The following is a 22,120-nucleotide window of genomic DNA, read 5'->3' as shown; positions in this document are numbered from 1 at the left end:
GCCTGGAACTCACTACTATATAGAGGCTGATTTTGAACTCACAGAGATCCTCTTGTCTCTGAGTGTTAGGACTAAAGCCATACGCCACCTTGCCTGACAAACTTTGCACCAATGACTAACCAGGACACTCTCAAACCAAAAAGTCTCTTTATTGATTGGTACCATACATGACTCAAATGGCCAAAAATAGAAAAAAAAAAAGGTAAAGAAAAAATAGAAGAAAAAATCATTTTAGTAGGGATGGGACATCCACCTTCCTCACCCTTTCCTTTGGCTCCTGACAGCATCCTCCCAAAAGTGGCTGGCATGGAGGAAGCAGGGCACAAGGGACCCCATAATCCAAAAGGGAGAATGGGGAGAGGAGGCACCCATACACACTGGCCACGGGAAAAGGCAGCAGAGCCATGAGCCACGGACCCCTGCGTCTGGCCTCTCCTCACCCTGAACCACATGCTCAACTATGAAAGGGAGCTGAGGATACTGGCTGCCCCTCCTCTCTTCTATGAGGGAGGGGACACGGGGACAGGAATGTTTACCTCAGCTTGGGGGAGGACAGAGGCCTTCTCCCTGGTGGGCTTACGCAGGACAGTCTCGGGGCTCCTTTTTCCTCTGTGAGAGAGAGGTTAGGACTAAATACACGGTTTGAGGGGCCGGGAGAGGTGTAAAGTGGGCAAGATCCTCTCATCCTATTCCTGACACACTGAGACAAAAAGACAGTGACAAGCAAAGCAGCTCCCTTCCCTCCCCGCTCCAGGGAGCGAGCCTCCGCACCCATCCAGGATAGCTGCTCTAGTGGAGGACTGTAAAAATACACACCACAGAGGGGGAGGCTGGAGGGCCTCACGGGCACGAGGAGGCCAGGCTAGAGCCCTGGAGGCTGGGGAGACAGACAACATGGGGGTTGCCAGAAGATGTGGTCATCAATGATGCCATTCCCAAGCGATGGCATGCGGCCCCCAACTCCAGTCACCCCAGAAGGAAAGAAGAGAGATGGATGGCAAAGAGTCTCCTTGGTCTGAAGCTTCTCCAACTGTATAAAATGGCACACACACTTCCCCTGCCCCAACTCTCACCCCACCTGGGCCCTAGGCCCTCCATCTGCCGGACGGAGGGAGGTAGCTGGATTTTCAACAGGGGAATAGGGGAACAGGAGTGACTTTTTTTTTTTAATTTACATTTTTAATAATATTATTTTTTTTAAAAACTTGGAGCTGGGTAAGTGGCAAAAGGGAGGAGCCCAGAATTTTACCCCGTTAACAGCCGCCTAGGGAAAAGGCATTCAATCAAGCCCCTTAAGTTTAAGCCCCTAAGGGCTGTGGGTATAAACCCCAGGCTCAGAGGGATAAATCAGGAAGCTGGGACACCCAGAACCTGGGGTGAGAATGGGGGCAAATGCCCTGGGGAGAGGTGGGTCAGGACATTTCTCAGAGGCCCAGGGTCCACAAAGGCATCCACATGAGTACCCCCTTCCCCCAAAAGGCTCTGCAGGGGCCAGGCCCAGCCCAGGGCAACTGGGGGACAAATCTTGGCACCTGCCCCCAGTGAGTCCAGTTCCTCCCTGAAGTGGGTGGATGGAGGTTGCCCATTTCAGATGCTCAGTCTCTTATTGTCTTCTGCTCCCCGGGGCTGTGAGGGGTGGGGCAGGCAGAGCACTGGGTGGCCATGGCAGGGCCTTTACTGGGAGGCCTGTGATGTGGGATTCTCCGATTTGCTTTCTTGGCTGGATGGAGGCTTGCTGTTCCAGGGGCTGTTGGCGCCCAGTGCAGGGGAGTTGTTAAAGCTGTCCTCGTCGTCAATGCCGTTGGCCGCGTCAAACTGGGTGTTCTCCAGCCGAGTGATGAGCCTCTCGTCCTCGTCCCCGAACTCCCCGCCCATCAGGGTGGGCTCCCCCACCACCATCACATCCTGAGAGTGGCGGAGGTCCCCAAACATAATCGGGGCAGGGGCTCGCCCGACCCAGGGCAGTAGATATCCCCAAAGCCCCCATACCCTCCCTAGCGCGATACCCGCCCCCTCTTCATAGCCAAGTTTAAAACCCCAACTCTAGACACCCTCTGCTCCTGGAATCCTTTTTAGTAAAGGATGCCAAAGCATCACAGCTTTTAGCCCCTACCCACTGGATTCTGGAAATACCATTTTACTTCCTAGCTCCCTCATCCATCTCCCTCTGGTTTTAGGGGCTCCCTAAACTTCTGTCCATATTTTAAGAGAGCTTACAGATCAAAAATACGAGGGAGGGAAATGTGTATGTGTAGAAATGTGCATGTATTCTACATATGCAACATTCGAGCCTGCCATCCCTTCCATCCATCAGCAAGTGTATTCTGATGGTGTGTGCCTCACGCTGTCTGCTCTGAACGCCTGTATATTCTCACAGCTGATCCTGTCCCATGCTCTATGTACCTATGGCTGAGTTTGTGTGATCAGAACCATGCATGGATGTGCCTGACAAGGGTTCTCCCATCAATAAAAGGAGTCAGGTCATGCTGGCTCTAGAGTGAGTACATGGGGAAACTGTCTTTGCTTCTACACCTGCTAGTCAGCTCAGGTCAGACAGGGGTCAGGGATGAGCAGTGGGGCAGCCCAGAAGAGAAGAAAGCCGAGATGCTTACAGGTACCTGGCTGGAGAGAGCGAAGGTGCTGGCTGGGCTCTTCTTCTTGCTGTTGCTGTTGTTGGTGTTGCCACCCCCCGAGCTCATGGTGCTACCCCCTGACATCTTCCGTTTCCTCCGTTTGCTGGGCTGCTGCCGTGCAGGCTCCGCTGTGCCAGGGAAAAGACTCAGGTGGGAAAGGGCTCTGGACAACTTTCTCCATTCCCATTCCTCAGGAGCGTCTACCCTGCCCTCAGTCTTGTAGTCCCAGGAGTAAGAAACAGAGCAGAGGGAACTTCATGGAGATAAAAGATACAGTCTCAGGGTATGCTGTCAGAGCCTGGAGAGGGCAGGGACAAGGCACTCACCAGGAGGTGCTACCATGCGCTGCCACTTCTGGAAAAGGCAGGTCTTGAGGCAGTCTCGGGGGCTGAGGCTGTAGGTCTTGTGGCGGGACATGAGTTCCTGCATGGGCTCGAGTATCACACAGAGCTGGGGTAGACCAGAAGGTGAGTTAGATTGTTAGGGGAGAGACATACAGCTCAAACAAGAGAGGCTGGGGCAAAACTGGGGTGATCAGAGACTCACTCGGAGGTAGTTGAGAGTGGAATTGGATAGCCCACACCGGGTAATGTTTTTGGAGAGTTGATCCAGCATCTGGGGGTCCTGGGCCTGGAGACAGAGAAAGAATACTGACATCTGGTTTCATCTTCTCACCTGAGCATGTGACATATTGAGAGAAAGGGGCTAGTATGAAACCCATCTCCCCTCTCTAAGTTCAGGCAGGGAATGGCAGTCTGCTTAGCCCCACCACTGCTAGCCTTCCCCGCATCTCAGGTCCTGCTCACAACTCACGTGCATGGCCAGAATGCTCCTGGGGATGAGTTCTCGGTGCTGCCGGATACTGAAGTGCCATGTCTTTATCCGCATCATGTCGTCAAACATGAACTCCAGGTACAACCGGCCCTCCACACACACCTGGGGATAGGCTTGTCAAAACCCTGTGCCTTCCCCACATACAGAAAAATGTGCCTACTACAGTTCTCCCCTTGACTCACGACTCCCCCTGCATATGCCTCTGCTACCTGTGCAAATATCTGGGTGCATAACTGTTGTAGCATGCCCCCTCCCCATATACCTGTCATACCTGGCCTTTACACACTCACATATACTTACACACACATAGTAGGAAAGCTTAACAGATCCTCGTCCTTTTCCCAAGTAGCCAGAGAAAAACCCATCAGCTACAAGCTCTATGAGGGCAGGCTCTCGTTCACCGTATACCTCGGGGCCCAGAAAACTGACATGAATAAACCAAATAAATATCTGCTGAGTGCTACGCCTGCCCTCCCTTCTCATTTGGCCACTTCCCATTATGCCTCCTTGGGGAACAGCTGTAGTACATGTTGGGAAAGAGGAAATCAAAGCCAGGTGCCCTTGGTGTTCCATATCCTGTTGGTCTGCTGACCTGGGTGAACATGGGTTTGCCGTGCTGGGTCACCATGCTGCCCTGGTCACAGTCGAGGGACACAAAGTTGCTGTGGAATGCCTCCTTGGGGTGCTTAAGTACATAATACAGCTCTGTAGCACCCCCCTCAAAAATGCTGCGGAAGTAGCGTGGGATCAGGGTCCGGCCGATGGCTACAAAACAGGACAAGGTGTTCAGGACAAAGGTACTTCAAAAAGGACCAAGGCAGACCTCTTAAGACTTCTAGACTCACAAAGTACAGAGAGAGTGTAATATTCTCACAGAAGCCACTCACTGTATCTCTTTGGTCCATCCTCCAAGCAGAAAGTGATGGTCAACATGGCATCATCCTCAAAGAACTCAGTCGTGAAAGCGTCCCACCAGAGATTGTCACACTCCTGCAGAACACAGAAATGAGTGCCAGTGTGCAATAAAACATTCCACAGGGGTGCTCACTTGGACCGCCCCGTCGTCCTGATCTCTTTTTCTCGGCCATACCTCTGTCCAGTTCTGTAGCCGTTTGTTAAGCTCAAATATTCTATAGTCGGTTTGGTTACCATATGGTGTATGCCTCCTGGGGAAGTAAAGAAGTGAGGTCAGGAGCAGAACCGTCCTATCTACCCCACTTATGCTTAGATCCATGCAAAGAAAAGCTTCCCTACTGGCTGGAATCCACTTACCCTATCCCAGGCTCCAGGTATGTAGGCGGGTACATGGGAGTTGGGCTGTGTAAGGGGAGAGACGGAGAATCAGGGTGGAAGACAGAAATTACTGGAGGAGGGGACCTTTCCAGGCAGGTTACCATCTAATGAGGGTTAGAAGTAGGAATGCAACTCACCCCACATCCCGATCCAGCATGGTGCCGGGATGAAAGGGAGGGAAGGCGTTGCCGTTCGGGGGCTCCTTCGGCGAGTACAGCTTGAATGACTTTGAGGAACAACCTAACAGAGAGAATGGCACGGCTCCCTTAAGCTTCTTGGGAATTTCCCTGGTAGCCTGCTAGACCGTGTCCATCAATCACCTCTTCAAAATCTAGCTCCCATCTTATTTAATTAAGAAACTGGGACTGGGGCTGGAGAGCTGGCTCAGGCTCTTCCAGAGGACCCGAGTTCAGTTCCCAGCACATAGGGCTGGCTACTCACAACTTCCTGTAACCCTAGCTCCCAGGGACATGGCATCCTCCTCTGGCTTCTGTGGGTACCTGGAATTGTGTGCCCCTTCCTATGTCCCCTCCCCCATAATTAAAAATACAATAAAACAAGGAAAGGAGGGAGGGAGAAAGAGAGCAAGCAGGTAGGGCACAGTATTGAGCACTAATCTCAGCTCATGCTCAAGACCCTGTCTTTTTTGACTGAGACTAAATGATGAAGGATGAACTGAAGCAAGGAAAAATGCCAGGACACAGAAAAAAAGGCCAAACATTACAATTTTGCAAACCTTTTTTTGTTTTTTTTTTGGGGGGGGGTTTCTTGGTTTTTTTTTTTTTTTTTTTTTTTTTTTTGAGACAGGGTTTCCCAGTAGCTGTGGAGCCTGTCCTGGAACTCGCTCTGTAGACCAGGCTGGTCTTGAACTCAGAGATCCGCCTGCCTCTGCCTCCTGAGTGCTGGGATTAAAGCATGCATTACCAGTGCCTGGTCCTAACCTCCTTTTTATCTGCATTGTTTTGTTCAACTTTGTGAGGCAGCAGGATTGACAATAACATTCCCATTTTTAAGATGTGGCAACTGAGGAAGGGACTTGCCAAGAACATACCATTAGCGACCAGCAAAGCCAGGATCTGAACCTAGATATCCTAATCCCCACATCCTACTCTCTTTCTACCCTGTGACCCCTTTAATATGTGCTCTGGTGACCAAGGTGGGGAAAGATAGAGGGACTTAGAGATTTCTCAGCTCTTCCTGGACCCTGCAGGGTCTCAGGAGGGCAAGGGATAGAAAGATAAGGGTGGCTGGTGTGCCTGTTGGGTGCGGCCCACCAGATAAACAGTTGAGCTTTTAGCCTCCCCACCAACAGCCACCCCCTTATCAGCCCATCCCCTAGACCCACACCTACAATGGGTAGAGCATTGTTTCCAGACCAGAAGCTCCAAGTCTAGCCCTTTCTGAGCCTTGAGGTGGGAGGGAAACAGATGGACCTCTCTACTACAGTCTACTTACAAACGAACACAGGAGCCTGGTAAAGCCCCTCCATCCCAGGGGCTCAGTCTAGGGGGCAACACTACTAGAAAGGGGTCTCTGCTGTACACTGCAGGGGTGCCCTCTCCTCCACTACTTTGAAGCAGCATGTGTACTTTCTTGAGTCCTAGTTTATAACTACCACAGTTAAATTCATGCTTGGATAGGAGCCAGTTACCCAGGCAACTCCATTCTTTCCCTCCCCACCAGAAAAGAGGGGAAACTGAGGCATGGTCTCAAAGATTCTGGCCCTGTTTTCACTTTCTTGGCCCCTAAAACTTGATTGCATTTGGAAGACTACCTGTATTGGCTATGTCTGAGCCTTGTCCCCTAATTTAAACATAAAATTTATTTTGCTCCTGGGGGGAAGAGACAAAAGAAGACCCTGTGCCAACTTGTGTCATTTAATTTTCTCCCCAGGGGTTCCATATTACAATGGGCAAGGGGGGGGGGTCCCAGAGGGGCCCAGACTACAGTCTCTAAAGGTGCCAAGAGTCAGAGCCTGTGTGTGCCAGCAATCGGGTGCCTCATCCTGCCTAGCAGGCTTCCACCTTTAGCTCGCCTCAACACGCCTACTGCCGGCTGGAACCCAGCAGCCCCAGGCGGTGTCAGGGTGTCCACAAAAGGCCCTCATCTTCCGCAGGAGCTCACAGGGCCCAGAACACACTCTCAGCACTGCACACACTGCTTTCTCACAATCCTGGACTGAACCCTTGCTTCAGGAAATGACAGCCTTTATCCAGCAGGACTCTCCACTCCACAGACATGCACACCAAAGCCATAAAGAAAGTTGGAACTAATGTAGCCCACCAAAGGTCAGCCCTAGGCAATGAATCCAAGAGTCTGCTTCTCAGAATTGGCCCTCATCCCCTCTTTGCCTAAAAAGCCGAGCTACCTCTGCCCCACAGAATTTCTGGGCCTCCTGTAAAAATTTATCAGCTCAAGAACTTGAAGAGAAGAAAAGCAAGACAGTTGAGTTCCTCATGGGTATTGTTTGGGCTAGTCTTAAAAGTTGTGGGGGGCTAAAGCCCAAACTCTGGGGCCTCTCCACCTCAAGTGAACGGATGCAAACAAATTCAGCATCTCTCAGAGAGCCATAGCAACTCCCAGTAGCACCAGCACAAGGGGCTGGGAGTGCGAAGGGGAGGGACATCACCCTGGCCATCTGTCCCTGTTGCTGCCTGTCCACCGTAGGAGGAATACAGGGACCAAGGTGGGGGTGGGAGTAAAGGAAACGTGTCATTCAGCCCCAGAGTCAACACCTGCCCCTCAACACTCTGAGAGCTCTAAGGAAGCGGGTTGAAAGGAAGAGCTCAGAACTAGCAAAGTTTGCTCAGGTTGGAAGCACCGTCCCGAGGCTGAGAAGGTACCTCCAGCTGGGCATTTCCATGGTAACCAGACTGACCTGAGGGCAGGCCTCCTCCCTTCGGGACTGACCATAGGTCAGCACGCTTGCAGCCCACACGCTGGGAGTCGGGGTACTTCTACCCCAGCCAGCATACCAGGCCTGGGCTAGACAGAGGGCCTTTTGCCCACCCCAACAAGCTTTCAAGGCGCCCAGACTTACCTGGGAGAACTGAGGGGGTCGGGGAAGGTGCGGGGAGCGCCTGGAAGCCCCTGGGACCCTGGCAAGGGTGAGGACTTAGGTGGAGCCAACTTCAGCAGCTCATGTCCCGAGTGGGACAGGCCGGTCAGGCTGGGAGTTCCACTCCGCAGGCCGCACAAAGACTCGCATGCACAGCCTCTGCCCGCCCCGCGGCGTCCACAGCCAGGGGGGAAAGTTACAATGGCCACTGGGCCGGGGGTTGGGGGCCAGGGGGCCGGCCTGGGGGGCGGGGGGCCGCGGGGAGTCCGGAGCCTTCTTTGTTTGCAAGGTTTCCCTCAACAATGGCTGCTCGGCTCTTTCCTCTCTCCTCCTCCTCCTCCTCGGCTCTGCCCGCCGCCGCCTCTCGCTGCCTCTGCCTCCAAGCAGCCCGCCCTCCCTAGGCCACCGGGACCCTCTACTGGGGAGGCGGGAGAGGCAGGGCCCGGCACTCACACTCACTCACACTGGCACACTCAGACACACGCAGCTCCCGCCTGCTCCTTCCTTTCTCCCTTTCTCTCCCTCCTCCCTCCCTCTCCTCCCCGCTCGCTCTCCGAGCCTCTCGCCGAAGGAGGCCCCAGGGCGGGCGGAGGGTGGAGCTGCCCCGCCGGCCCCGCCCCCTCCCCGCCAGCGAGGAGGAAGAGCGGAGGGAGGGAGCGAGGAGGGACTGCTGAGAAAAACAAAAGAGATTGAGACCTGGGGACTGGGGACTGAACGGATTGGGTCAGGGGAGACCTGGACCGAGAGAAGGCCTAGGGAGGGCCAGCAACGAAACGCACCCTTCAGAGCCACATGCTGGGGTGAAGGGCGGTGCTGGCCTTTGCAGACTCCCAATATCTTCACCCAGCCAAACCTCCCACAGACCTCTCAGGTTAAAGGCCGGCCTGAGCTGCCACTCCGGGCTCTCCGGAGAAATCCCTAAGCAGCTAGGAGGGAGGAAGCTGGGGAGGGACGGGACTTTTGAAGGACCCACATTCTGAGTTCAGCTTGTAAATACTAGAGAGAAACGGATAGTCCAGGCTTCCCTGCCCCAAACCCAGCCAAGTTCCAAGCCCTGGATTAGATCCCCCTTTAGAGAACACCCTTCCGGGACACCACCCCTGAAGCCACGTGGATGCTAGGGAAAGCGGCGTTGGGGCGTTGTCAGGATAAGGATGGCCAATTTGCCTATCCAAGGGTTCTTGAAAGGGGCGATGAATCCTGCCCACTACCCCCAGGTCTTAATAAAGGTATTCGGTTAGTGGGGAAGGGCTTGGGTTATCTGAAAAGGGCTTTCCTAGGGGAAGGGATACTTGTGAAACTTCGGTACTAACAGGAAAAGGAAACACACGCGCAGGCACACACTTGAGGAAGGAGCACCTACTTTTATTCTCGGCAGCTGGACTCCTTCCCCAACTACAACACAACAACCCAAGGCCAGGGTTTTCATGACGAGCACAGAAGCAAGAAAATGATAAGACTGCACCCGGCTCTGTAAACACGCTCCAATGTAAATTACACCCCTGACTTTCACATAAATCAGCATCTGGTACACACTCCTTAAACCCTAAATACACTCATAGCCTGGACAAATACAAATTCTGAGTTAGACCCTGACGTCCATGGATAGGGGGACCAGGACCAGGCATGAACCCTGACCCCAACATACACACCAAAACTGCTGAATGGGAACACACTGTAACATGGATGTCCTGGTCACAGCCCACCTTCCCTGCACCGTACCCCTTTCTCTATCACACCACGCTCACCTGCAACACCCCAGCTCTCAAACACTGAAATCCTGGTCATTTATCCAGAACCTGCAGTACGCAGCCTACCGCGAGGATAGGAGACATTTCTTTTAGCTTCGAAATTTAGATACCAATTCTGAAAAAAAAAAAACCACTTTCCCTCACCAACAGAACAACAATGCCTGTAATTAGTGCCTTTAAACTCTCCAGAGTGACCCTGACAGAGCGGAACACAACTGTAATCCCAGAACTTGGGAAGCTGAAGAAGGATTTCAATGAGTTTGAGGACAGTCTGGAACATATACAAGCTCTATGGCCAGTCTCAGCCACAGGGAGACTACTCCAAAAATTAATACATGTTATGGATGTGGTGGCATAAACCTTTAATCCCAGCTCTTGGAGGTAAAGGTAGGCAGATGTCTGTGAGTTCAAGGACAGCCTAGTCTAAATAACAAGTTCCAGGTCACACATGACTACATACATATATACATGGGGCATGTTGGCCTAGTGGAACAAGCACACCCACAATCCCAACACTCAGAGGTAGAGGCAGGAAGAAGGGTCAAGGAATTCAAAAACAGCCTCAGTGAAAAGCCGAAACTCTTCAAAGCATGTTGATGGGCATCACCTGAAGTGTGCACACAGACACACAGACAGACACACACGGATGTCCTTATAGGGGGTCAAACACACACATTTCACCAGAATCAGAGCCAGGAGGCCTTGAGGCTAGGAACCTGGACATTAAACTCCACCTGATAGAAACCCAGTCCTGGAGAGAGGCAGCCATTCCTAGTCTAGACCCTTCCTCCTCCAGGCTTCAAATGACTGTCCACATAGGGATGGGGGAGGAGTATGTGCTCTGGCTTTTGCCCCCAGCCGAGAGCTCAGAACTATCTAGTCAGACAGGAGCCACAAGGGGCCTCTGCTCTTTCTGTGAGGGGCCCTTGAGCACCAAGATGTACCAAGACTCTGACCTATCATTCAAAAGGCTCTTAGTTCCTTTTCTGTAGTAAGTCTACTCCTGCTCTGACCCAGTTCCCCAGTCACAGGGCAGAAAAGGTCCAGCCAAAGGCTGCAAGTCTATGTCAGAAGGTCCTAAAAATTGGTGCGTGGGGGGCAGCCAAGGATGACAAAGGTGATGAGGGAGAGAAGCCTATGAGTACTTCTGGAGGTGGGGGCTCAGAGAAAGGCAGCCCACAGTATGAGGTACCAGCACTGCCCCCTGCCCGGGGCCCCTGACCCAGGCCTCCAGTGTGCCTGCCCCCATTCCTTTGTCTGTGCCCGGCCTCCCGTTGGCCTGGCGCTCTGCCATCCTCCTCTCCTGGCTCCCAGCCGCCACCACTGCTGCCTCCTCCCCTCCCCCTACTTCTCCCTGCCTTAACCCTTCTGAGCCACATGCTGCCCCAGACAGGCCTTAGCCCCTTAGCATCCTGCCCAGGGAGATGCTCCTCAGCAAGGCTTGTTCCTGCTTCTGGCCCTTTAGCCCCAAGATGTTCTCCACCCCAGGAGCACCAGGAGGGCTGGAGAGGCGTGTACATGTGTATCCTGTGGTGTTTCCGCATGTGCCTCTGTGTGGCTGTGTGTGCTCTGGCTCCCTCAGTCACATGTGTGGGGCATGTGCTGTCTCTGGCTGGCTGGGGGAGGAGGAGCCCAGAGACAGCAGAGCACAAAGGAGAGACTCAGGCAGGCAGGCAGCCTGCCAGGGCGCCTAGGCCCCAGGGCTGCTCAGGGTGATGGTGGTCCTCAGGCCTGAGCGGCTAGATGCGGTCAGAATGCCCTTGGTTGAATGATGTGTGTGCTCCCCCCCACATGCAAGCCTGGTCCCCTCTCTTAGCCCAACTCCTACCACTCTACCTCAAGGCCTCTCTCTAAGCCCCTCCCACAGGGTTCTCCTCTTTTAAAGTCTCACCACTCGCTGGGTCATCAGTCCATCAGACTTCTTCACAATTAAGAAAAAGACTCTCCCCTTGGCCATATTTTGCTCCTTCTCTCTCACCCAGCTCCCAGACATATCATGAGCTTTGGGGAACTGACTGAAAATGTACATAGGCATCCCTGGGCAGTGACTCTGAGGGGAACAGGTTCCTCCCACTGACACAGGTACTGGGCCCCAATTCCAGAACCAATCTCCCATCCTCCCCCAGGCTGACAACCTCTCCATATACAACCCCTAGCTACTATCTGCGGGAACTAAGCCAGGAGGTGGTAGGAAACACCATAGTCCCCGCACTCAGGAGGCAGAGTCAGGCGGATCTCTGAGTTCGAGCTCTGTAGCCCCCAGTCTACAGAGCGAGTTCCAGGACAGCCAGGGCTGTTACACAGAGAAACCTTGTGTGTGTGTGGGGGGGGGGGGCGGAGGGGGATTACAGGTTTCAGCCGCTAGCTTGTTTTGAGCCTTACCTTACTTTGGGCTCTCAAGCATGATGCTGGAGGAAAAGGACCCAAGGGTGGGCTGAGAACATGAACTACCTTCTCTAGCATTGGCCAATTGCAAAGGAGAAATACACACACAAACATACACCTCAAATTGGTGGGCCGAATATGAGGCTAGGCAGGATTCCAGCCTAGCAAGCTCTTCTCTCCTCTTCTCCACCCTCTGCAGCAGGAGCCAGGGGTCCTCACACCTAGGTACCCCAGGATCCTCAGGCTCTCCTAGCCCTCCTCCTGGGCACTATGCCTCTAAAATGTCAGCTTCAGCAGGCACCTGAAGTGTGTGCTCAACCCAGTCCAACTTGGCTAGGGTCACATGACTTCCAAGGAAGCTTCAGCACTGGCAGCTTCCCCTGAGGGAGCGTGTATTTGTGAGTGTTGAAGGGGAGGGGGGTCCTGGTTATGAAGTATAGGCTTCTCAGAATACAAGACGTCTAGAGGGGCAAAGAATCCAGACCAGGCTAGACCCAGGACACTGAGCACTGACTTCCTAGAGAAAGCCGACTCCATCCTCGAAGGAAGGCCAATTGAGAACACAGAGTTATAAAGAAGGGGACAGACTATATTCTGGGACCCTCTTTAGCCTACCTCTCCTGTCGCATGGCTCTACTGTTTCCTCCTAGCACCTGTAGAGCCTAAACCCCGACCCTATGAGAAGAAAAAACTCAAACACAGCTATCGCCTGGCAAGATCTGCTGTGCTTGGGGGAAGGTTGTGATTTGAAATTTGGTCCTCAAGTTTTTACTTCGGGGTCAAGCCTTGCTCCCCCTAACACAACTCGGCAAGCCACTCTTACTTCATAGCCAACTTGGAACTGATACATTTCCCCTCCCCCGAAGGGAGATAGCTAACCCAAGGGCCCAATTATCTGACACCCCCTAGGAGTGCTTTCTGTCCCTTAGGAGAGCCAACCTTCTTCCCTGGCAACAGACAGGAAAAGTTAGAGGGGGGCAAGATGGGTCCCGATCAACTCCTCCCCCAAACAGCATCCTGAGAAACAGCCCGAGGGGGGTAATGTCACAAAATATGTAAGAGGCAATAAGAAGCAGGGAAGGGGGGGGGAACCCAAACCAGCCAATCACAACTCTACCATGACCTGAGGGGGGGGTCAAAAGTCCAAAGTCACTTCTGATTGGCTAACACCCTGGAATTCTGGGAATTTTAGTCCCCCATCCCTCCCCAGTTAGCCTCCCCCCCCCTCAAAAAAAATACAAGCCATCCTCGGCACCCCTCCCCGTGCCTCTGGGCTGCTGCGCATTTATACTGAGGCCCCGCTAACTCTATATAGTCCCCGACCCCACCATGCCTTCGACACCCCCCCACACATACAAATTACAACCAAACCAGGGGTGAGGGAGCCTACAGGGAGGGAGGGAGGGGCCAGGCGGCCGCGAGACCCACTCACCAGGACAGGCACAGCCCACTGACATCTTCACATCGCCCGCCGCTGGGGGCCCAGCCGAGTCACGGTGCCCGCCCCTCGCAGGGACAGGCCGGGCATGAGCCGCTGCCGCCACCCGCGGCCCCCGATGCCCTCGCCGCCGGCCCGGCCCGGCCTCTGCCCGGTGCGGGCGGCCCCTGCCTGCAGCGAGGGGCCTGTCAGGCGCGGAGCAGACAGGAAGGAAGCCAGGCAGGAAGACGAGCTGCCTCAGCGTGTGTACGCGCGGGTGTGCGTCCCCGGAGTGTGTGTCCGTGTGTGCGCGTGTGCGTGTCTGTGCGCTCCCGCCGCCCTCGCCGTCGCCGCCCTCGCGCTCGCTCCCGCTCGCGCGGCCTCTCCCTCTCGCCGGCGCCGGCTCCCCGGCCCTAGTCGGGCTGGGCCGGGCTTTATTAATATGCTAATTGTCCTGCTAGTGGGAGGGGAGAGCCGTGTCAAAGTGACCCGGGCGAGCGCGCCGCGAGCGACGACGTGCGTGCGCCGCGCGGCGAGGGGCAGGGAGCGTTCCCGGGAACGGCATGCATGTGACGCAGCTCTTAAAAAACGAGACGGAGGCAGAGACCCCGGTGAGGGCGGGCGCTGGGGAGCGGGAGGAGACGAAGCCTCACGCTCGGCGTCCGTCCTCCGGGTGCGCGGGGTTGGGAGCGGGGCTGAGCGGGAGTGGGGCTTGGGGGAGGCGGAGCCTGAGTGGGCAGTGAGGTGTAGCCCTCTCTCCACCCCCGGGAAGGATGGGGCACTGACCCCTGCCTGTGCTCTCTGCAGAGACCCTAGCCTCAGTCTGCGGGCCCTGTGTTATGCGCTCCACCCGCAGCTCTGTCCTAATTCTCAGAGCAACCCCTAGACTCATCCCCCCCACCACCACCACCACCATTTAAATTAACCAGACCTTGCCTGCTGAACCAGTTAGGACTAGAGAGCTAAAAGGGTTAATTAAGTAGGGTCCCCGCCCTCCCCCGCCTAAGGCCTGAGGTCTGCTTTTTGCAAGGGGACAGGGGCTGTGAATTGACCACTAGGTTTGAATGGGGGGGGGGGGCGGACTACGAAGGCCATCCTTTCCTCTTGCAGGCTCTGACGCACCAGTTGAGACACTTCCCATCCCCCCACTTTCTCCTTCCAGCCCTGGAGCCTTCTACCCACCCACCCCCATCCTCCGCCCCCTGGAAACAGCTCTGGGTTGAGGGTTTTAGTGGTGGAGAACAGGAAGCCGACTCCTCCAGTGCCCCCTACCCGTAGGGGCAGAGGCCACGGCGCGGGTGGGGGGTGGGGCATCCTGGACAGTCTACGTAAGAAACACCCTTCCAGAGGGAGAAGCCGCCCAACCTTCAGGCAGTCCTCAAGGACTCCCCAACCCAGCCCTGAGAAGGGAAGAACTCCTCCATCCCTTCCCCAAAGCCCAGCCCTAGCTGCCTCATAAACAGGAAATACCTATTAGTGGGGAGGAGGGGACTGCCTGAAGGACAGAGTTCCAGGGGGTCCCCAAGCCCTAGCCTCCCTCTCTTAAGCTTCAGTGTGTGTTCCACGGGTAGATGCTGGGGACCTGGGCTAGTGTCCCTTCCCTAAGGTGTCTGGACTAGATTGGGTAGGGGGTGGCTTCCCTTTGTTGCTAAAAGGGGGATTGGTTGAGAAAGGTGTTTGATTTCCCTTCTCGGACCTAGAGTTTGCATAGCTGGCTTGACTAGCCAGGGGAAGGCTACAGATGTGGAAGCTAAAGTACTATGGGACCCCCTTCTCCCAATCTTAGGGTTTTTTTGTTTTTTTCTGCTAAGGAGTAAGAAACTAAGGACGGTCTGGGGATTGGAAGGAGGGCGTGCCTAGGAATGAGAACACCCCTCCCCCAGTGTTTAGAATAGGGGGAGCTCCTCACACTGGCTAACTCCGCTTGCAGTCTTCCCCGTCCCCACCCCCACCAAGGGCAGAGAGGGCCTTGACTGAAATCATCCACACACAACCATTTCCTTGGCAGCACCCTCTGCTAGAGGCCATCGCCTTCCCATTTTCTCTCAGAGGTCAGCGCTAGAGGGAGCAGAGAGAACCTAAGGCAACGGCAACAAATAGCCCAAGAGTTCTGGACGCGTGGACTTGAAACCCAGCCACAACCCCTCGCGAGCTGACTGACCAGGACAACCTGCAGCCCCACCCTGAGCTCCAGCTTTACCTCCTGTAATTGGCACCTGCAGCTTGCTGAGATGTAAACCAGACAATGTATACCCAGAGGCTGGAAAGCCCTCCTGCCCATGCCGCCCCTGCGCTCCCCAAGCCGCCAGTGCGGGTTAGACAGCAATACCGGCACATTTTTTTTTTTTGAGATTATTTCAAGGACAACGGTGCTGACTGTGCCGTGGCGCAGAGTAAGGAGAATATTTTTCAGCCTTAACTCTCTGTCTCCACTGTCCATGAGTGTGCCTTCCCCAGTCCTGTGACCACTTCTCCCTAAGGCCACTCATTCCAGACAACTAGCTAGGCCAGATTCCACGGTGATCCTGATCACCTTGTGGACGCTGCAGAGGTTTCCCTGCCTTTTCAACCAAAGGTTCTTTTGGAGATGTGGAAGGTGAAAGACAAGGAGGGAGAAAAAACCTGCAACAGTGGGCAAGTACCAGGCTCTGCGCTAGGAGGGTCATGCCTGTGGTCTCCTTTACAAGGACATTTTTTTTTTTTTTTTTTTTTTGTCGAGACAGGGTTTCTCTGTAGCTTTGGAGCCTGTCCTGAAACTAGCTCTTATAGACCAGGCTGGCCTCCAACTCACAAAGATCCACCTGCCTCTGCCTCTAAATGCTGGGATTAAAAGTGTGTGCCACCACCGCCAGGCCTAGAAGGACATTTTATATTTGAGTGTGGGTGTGGATGTCTGGGTGTGTGCAGCTGCTTGTGCCTGTGCATCCCTGTGCACGTGGAGGCCAGAGGTTAACCTCTGGTGTAGTTCCTCAAGAGTCATCTTGGTTTTGAGGCAGGGTCTCTCTCTGAGCTCTGGGGCTCCCTGGCTTCTGTGTAGCCCTAGGAATGTGCTCATCTCCACCACGATGCTGGGATTACAAGTGTTTACTACCATATCTGCACTTTGTAAAAAGTTTTTATTTTATTTTCTTTATTTTTTGAGACAGGGTTTCTCTGTGGCTTTGGAGCCTGTCCTGGAACTAGCTCTTATAGACCAGGCTGGCCTTGAAACTCACAGTGATCCACCTGCCTCTGCCTCCCTAGTGCTGGGATTAAAGGTGTGTGCCACCACTGCCCAGCCGGCCATATCTGCAGTTTTTATGTAGGTGCTGGGAATCAAACTCAAGTCATCACGCTTACAGAGCAAACACTTTCCCAACTTAGCTTCTCCCTTGTCTGGAACTCCTGATCCTTCTGCTCCTGCCTCCCAACTGATGGAGTACCATGCCTGGATTTCTCCCTTGTCTGGAACTCTTGATTCTTCTGCTCCTGCCTCCCAAGTGATGGGGTACCATGGCTGGATTTCAAAAGGACTTTTGAAAGGTGCTGGTTATTGACTGCACTAAGCTAGCAAATTGAGGTCAGGGCTGGGCCACAGCTCAGTGGTAGAGAACACATGCCAAAACATGTGTCTTGTGTCTTCAGCTCTGTGACACTGGGGTTCAAAGAGCTTAATACTTTTTTGGGGGGGCACAGGGTTTCTCTATGTAGTTTTGTAGCCTAGCAGGCTGGCCTCGAACTCACGGAGATCCTCCAGCCTCTGTTTCCTGAATGCTGGGGTTAAAGGTGTGTGCCACCATTGCCCAGTGCTTAATACATTTTATAGAGAGAGGAGGAAGAAATTTTAGGAGAGGGAAAGGGGGGAGGTGGTGGCACAGTGGTTCACGCCTTTAGTTCCAGCACTTGGGAAGCAGAGACAAGTGGAGGTTCGAGGCTAGCCTGGTCTACAGAGTGCATTCCAGGACAGACAGGGCTACACAGAGAAAACTCCCATCTTGAAGAAAAAAAAGAGAAAGAGAGAGGTGGGAGTGGGTACCAGCAAGAAGAGGTATGGGGGAGAAGAGGGGAAGGGTGGGTAAATAAAAAATAAAGCATAAATTGGGCAGTGGTGGTGCATGCCTTTAATCGCAGAGGCAGGTGGATATCTGAGTTCAAGACCAGTCTGGTCTACAAGAGCTAGATCCAGGACAGGCTCGATAGCCACAGAGAAAGTCTGTCTCAGAAAAAAAAAAAAAAAAGCATAATGCTGGAGCTGGAGAGATGGCTCAGGGTTTAAAAGCACAGGCTGCTCTTTTGTTTGTTTGTTCTTGGAGACCAGAGTTTCTTTGAGTAGTTCTGTCTGAACTAGAACTTGCTCCATAGACCAGGCTGGTCTTGAACTCAGAAATCAGAAATCTGCCTGCCTCTGCCTCTGCCTCCTGGGATAAAGGCATGGGCAACTACCACCTAGCTCACACAGGCTGCTCTGGCAGAAGACCAGGATTCAATTTCCAGCACCAGCTCACCACCACGTCAATACAGTTCCCACAGTTCCCATAGATAGGGTGCTCTCTTCTCGTTTCCAAGGACACTGAAAGCGTGCTAGACGAGTTCTCTACCACTGAATATGTCACCAACTCTGAAAACCTCATAATGAAACCTATTTCTGCATATGTTTACTTAGAAATAATTTTGTGTGGCTGGTAAAATGGCTCAGCAGTTCAAAGTGCTTGCCACCCAGGCCTGAGTACTTGAGTTCTGAACCTGGGATCTACAGTGGAAGACGAGCTGCCTCCCAGTTCATTGACTGCCATACAGACAACATGGCACTTGCACTGTCTGTCATACTCACACATAACACACATTGCAAAATGAATGTTCTTCCACTGACCCCCAACCCTTAGTGCGGGAGGTTAATAGATCTGAATCTCTTTGAAAACACTTTTCCCTCTTTTCTGCCTATGAACTAGCCACTGCTTCCCAAGTACCTCTAGACTCCCGCACTCCCACCCGCCCAAGTAATGACTTCCTGACCTGGCTGTGTAGTAGTGAGTGGTTAAAGTGAGATTTTGACTGCCCAAGGAACTGTGCCTCAGGTACTTAGGTAATTTTAATTTGCCCAAGGTCACAGAGCTAACCTGCACTAGGCTTTCTCATTAGGGATACTACGTCTCCGGAACTGCTCTGAGTGGGAACTGTAGTGCAGGCACAAAGAAAAGAGACTCTGTCTTGGTTGACACACTTCCTTCCCATTGAAAACTATGATGGAGGGGGCTCGAGAGATGGCTCAGAGGATAAGAGCACTGGCTGCTCTTCCAGAGGTCCTGAGTTCAATTCCCAGCAACCACATGGTGGCTCACAACCATCTGTACTGAGATCTGGCACCCTCCTCTGGTGTGCGGGCAGAATGTTGTATACATAATAAATAAATAAATCTTTAAAAAAAAAAGAAAACTATGATAGAGTCTATGGCTATACTAGCCTGAATATGCTTACTTTGTTTTTTAACATGTATTGTGTATGTATGTACCTCTGCATGCCAGAGGAGGGCACCAGGTCTCATTATAGATGAGTTGCGAGCCACCATGTGGTAGCTGGAAATTGAACTAGGACTTATGGAGGAGTGCTCTTAACCTGTGAGTCATCTCTCCAGCCCCAGATATGCTTACTCTTATTAACAAAGCTAAACAGGTTCAAGCCTGGCTGATAGGAAAATTACGGAGGCTGTGGATGTAGTTCAGTGATAAGAGTGATAAGAGTACAGGCTTAGGGGGCTGGAGAGATGGCTCAGTGGTTAAGAGCATTGCCTGCTCTTCCAAAGGTCCTGAGTTCAATTCCCAGCAACCACATGGTGGCTCACAACCATCTGTAATGGGGTCTGGTGCCCTCTTCTGGCCTGCAGGCATACACACAGACAGAATATTGGTCTAAAAAAATCAAGTTCTAGGAAAAAGAAAAAGAAAGTGGATGTGCTGACAAACACACCTAGAGTTCCAGACTGGAGATGCTATTCCAGGATGCTGCAAATTCCGGACCAGCTGGGGTTATAGGGTGAGGCCCTATTTAGATAACAAAAGAAGGTGAGGCATGGTGGCACGTGCCTTTAATCCCAGCACTCTGGAGGCAGAAGTAGGCAGATCTTTGTGGGTTCTGGGCCAACCTAATCTATAAAATAAGTTCCAAGACACACAGAAACCCTGTCTCCAAAAAAGAAAAAAGAAAAGAAAAACAAAAAGAAATATACTGAAGTCTTTGGTGGACATGGACCCAAACCAGGACAAATAGAGTTCCCTGTGGGGCAGTGGTGGCACAAGCCCTTAATCTTAGCACTTGGGAGGCAGGTTGGTCTCTGTGAGTTCAAGGTCAACTAGAGCTAGTTCCGGGACCAAAGACGTAGAAAAACCCTGTCTTAAAAAACAAAACAAAACAAAAGTTCCCAATGTTGTTTGGTGGTCTCTGAGGTTTTCCTTCACAGTCTTCGGGAATGTGCTTGTAGACAAACCCATGTCTGTCACTTGTTCTTAGACCTGCATGGCTTTAGGGTGAGCTACACGCTCTGATGACCTACACGCAGCCAGAAAATTCAGCTGACACAGCCAACCCTGAACCAACAAGCAGGGTACCTAATTTTGGTAGAGTGTGTCTGTAGGGGACAGTCTCGAACTGCGGTCACCTGGGAGCAGGGCAATACCTTCTGTGCACACTACCAACAGGCTCAGGGGAACTGGGGAAAGACTTGCCATTCCTATGGGTTTAGGTCATTGGACTCCCTGATATGGCTACACTCATGTAGCAATACACGTTCACTGAGGACATCATCTCCTCCCTACACACTGGAGACTTAGATTTTTTTGTTTGTTTTTGTTTTTCAAGACAGGGTTTCTCTGTAGCTTTGGAGCCTATCCTGGAACTCACTCTGTAGACCAGGCTAGCCTCAAACTCACAGAGATCCACTTGTCTCTGCCTCCTGAGTGCTGGGATTAAAGGCCTGTGCAACCAATCTTGGCTTCAAATTATCTATCTATCTATCTATCTATCTATTATGTATACAACATTCTGCCTCCATGTATGCCCAAATGTATGCCCACATGCCAGAAGAGGGCACCAGATCTCATTACATGATGGTTGTGAGCCACCATGTGGTTGCTGGGAATTGAACTCAGGACCTCTGGAAGAGCAGCCAGTGCTTTTAACCACTGAGCCCTATCTCCAGCCCAAACTTTTGGGTTTTTTTTTTAGTATTTCTACAGGCTGGGCAGTGATGAACGCATGCTTTTTTTTTTTTTTTTTTTTTTTTGATTTTTCGAGACAGGGTTTCTTCGTAGCTTTTGGTTCCTGTCCTGGAACTAGCTCTTGTAGACCAGGCTGGCCTCGAACTCACAGAGATCCGCCTGCCTCTGCCTCCCGAGTGCTGGGATTAAAGGTGTGCGCCACCACCGCCCGGCTGAACGCATGCTTTTAATCCCAGCACTCAGGAGGCAGAGACAGACGGAGAAACCCTTTCTCGAAAAACAAAAGACCTTTTTACATCGATTTCTTCATTTTGTGCTTATGTATGTGTGTGTGTGGGTGCACAGGTGTGGACGTCCAAAGACAACTTTAGGGAGTCAATTCTCAGTCCTTCCACCACACCATCATATGGATTCTGGGGATGGGACTCAGGATTGTTGGCAAAGTACCTTTATTGGCTGAGCCTCTCATTGGCTTCCAAAGGTGAGCGTGCCGTGTATCTGTAAACCCCACCCCAACTCTGGTCTAAGGAGGGCATCAGATATGGAGTGTTCGGTGTTTTGGTGCTAGATCCTCTGGAAGAGTGGCAAGCAATCTGAATCGCTGAGTATTCCGTCTCCAGCCCCCTCAAATAACCTGAAGTTTTGTAGTAAATTGTTAAAACAAACAGGAAAATACGACGAATGAACAGTAAAGATAGGCATGAAGACTGGGCTGTGGTGGTGCACACCTTTAATCCCAGCTCTCAGGAGGCAGAGGCAGGTGGATTTCTGTGAATTTGAGGTCAGCCTGGTTCACGGAGCGAGTTCCAGGACAGTCAAGACTGTTACACAATGAAACCCTGTGGGGGGGTGGAGGAGTGGAGAAGAGATGAGAAAGTGTGAAAATACAGAAAAGGGTCCTGACTGACTGGAATAATCAGAAAAGCTTTCCTACATTTATTTAATAAGGTTCCATGCAGAGACGCAAAGGAAAGAATACTTGTCTTTGGAGGATGGCAAGGATTTCTGGAGCAGTAGGAAAGAAGCTTGGTAGAGACCAACGTAATTGCAGAGAAAGAGTGGAAAATGCGGTATTTTTAAGAGAAAATTTTGCTCTAGTGCCGCAGTATGATATTAGATGAGGGTTAGTGTCTTGACTGCGAGTGTCCACTTGGGGGTGCTGTTTCAAAACAGCGGCGACTTGAACTAAGGTGAAAGGAAAGTGCAGCAGGTAGAACGTCAAACAAAGAAAGCGGTCTAACATTTGCACAAATAAACACAAACAGAGTGATACGCAAATGTTAACTCTCTCCCTTACTACTGCGTACTCGGCAACTTAGTCTCTGACAGTGCCACAAAACTGAGCCCTACAATCCTCCTTGGGCTCCGACCAGCTTATCTCCCTTTAGAGACTACTATTCCCAGGAACCCTCGAGGGAGGTCAGGGTCCCTGTCCTCTTCCAGGGTGCAAGAGTGGCCCGTCGCATGGCCTTCTGGGAGTTGTAGTTCTGCAGTGTCCTTCGGGAGATGTAGTTCCCTTCCCACAATCGGCTGGGCGAGGCGGCGCCGGCGATCAGAGC

At 52.5% G+C, this 22,120-nt stretch overlaps 1 protein-coding gene across 2 annotated transcripts; it reads right to left on the bottom strand.

The window, feature by feature from the left end:
• Positions 1 to 1,153: 1,153 nt before the first annotated feature.
• Ldb1 (LIM domain binding 1) lies at positions 1,154 to 13,752 on the bottom strand. Of its 2 annotated transcripts, none has more exons than XM_041661562.1 (11): positions 13,387 to 13,752; positions 4,898 to 5,000; positions 4,740 to 4,784; positions 4,558 to 4,633; positions 4,355 to 4,457; positions 4,060 to 4,232; positions 3,447 to 3,569; positions 3,180 to 3,263; positions 2,960 to 3,083; positions 2,619 to 2,761; positions 1,154 to 1,905 (listed from the first exon to the last, which is right to left on the bottom strand). In XM_041661562.1, the coding sequence occupies exons 1-11, from the start codon at positions 13,409 to 13,411 to the stop codon at positions 1,675 to 1,677; spliced, it is 1,230 nt and encodes a 409-aa protein (XP_041517496.1). In that variant the 5' UTR covers positions 13,412 to 13,752; the 3' UTR covers positions 1,154 to 1,674. The 2 variants fall into 2 exon arrangements, with proteins under 2 accessions (XP_041517496.1, XP_041517495.1); XM_041661561.1 differs by having other exon boundaries at positions 2,613 to 2,761; positions 13,387 to 13,751.
• Between the last annotated feature and the right edge of the window lie 8,368 nt (positions 13,753 to 22,120).

Source organism: Microtus oregoni, unplaced genomic scaffold, assembly GCF_018167655.1.
Source record: "Microtus oregoni isolate MIOR12 unplaced genomic scaffold, Mior012 000012F_ref0000307, whole genome shotgun sequence".
NCBI classification, from domain to species: Eukaryota; Metazoa; Chordata; class Mammalia; order Rodentia; family Cricetidae; genus Microtus; species Microtus oregoni.
The sequence above is the reverse complement of the archived record's forward strand: the minus strand, read 5'-3'. Positions and strand labels throughout refer to the sequence as shown.

Coding starts and splice junctions, on each gene's coding strand:
- Ldb1 (XM_041661561.1), bottom strand. CDS start 13,411: ATGTCAGTGGGCTGTGCCTGTCCTG. Junction 5,001..13,386: donor AGTGGGCTGTGCCTGTCCTG/GTGAGTGGGTCT, acceptor TCTCTCTGTTAG/GTTGTTCCTCAAAGTCATTC. Junction 2,762..2,959: donor GCGCATGGTAGCACCTCCTG/GTGAGTGCCTTG, acceptor TCCCTGGCACAG/CGGAGCCTGCACGGCAGCAG.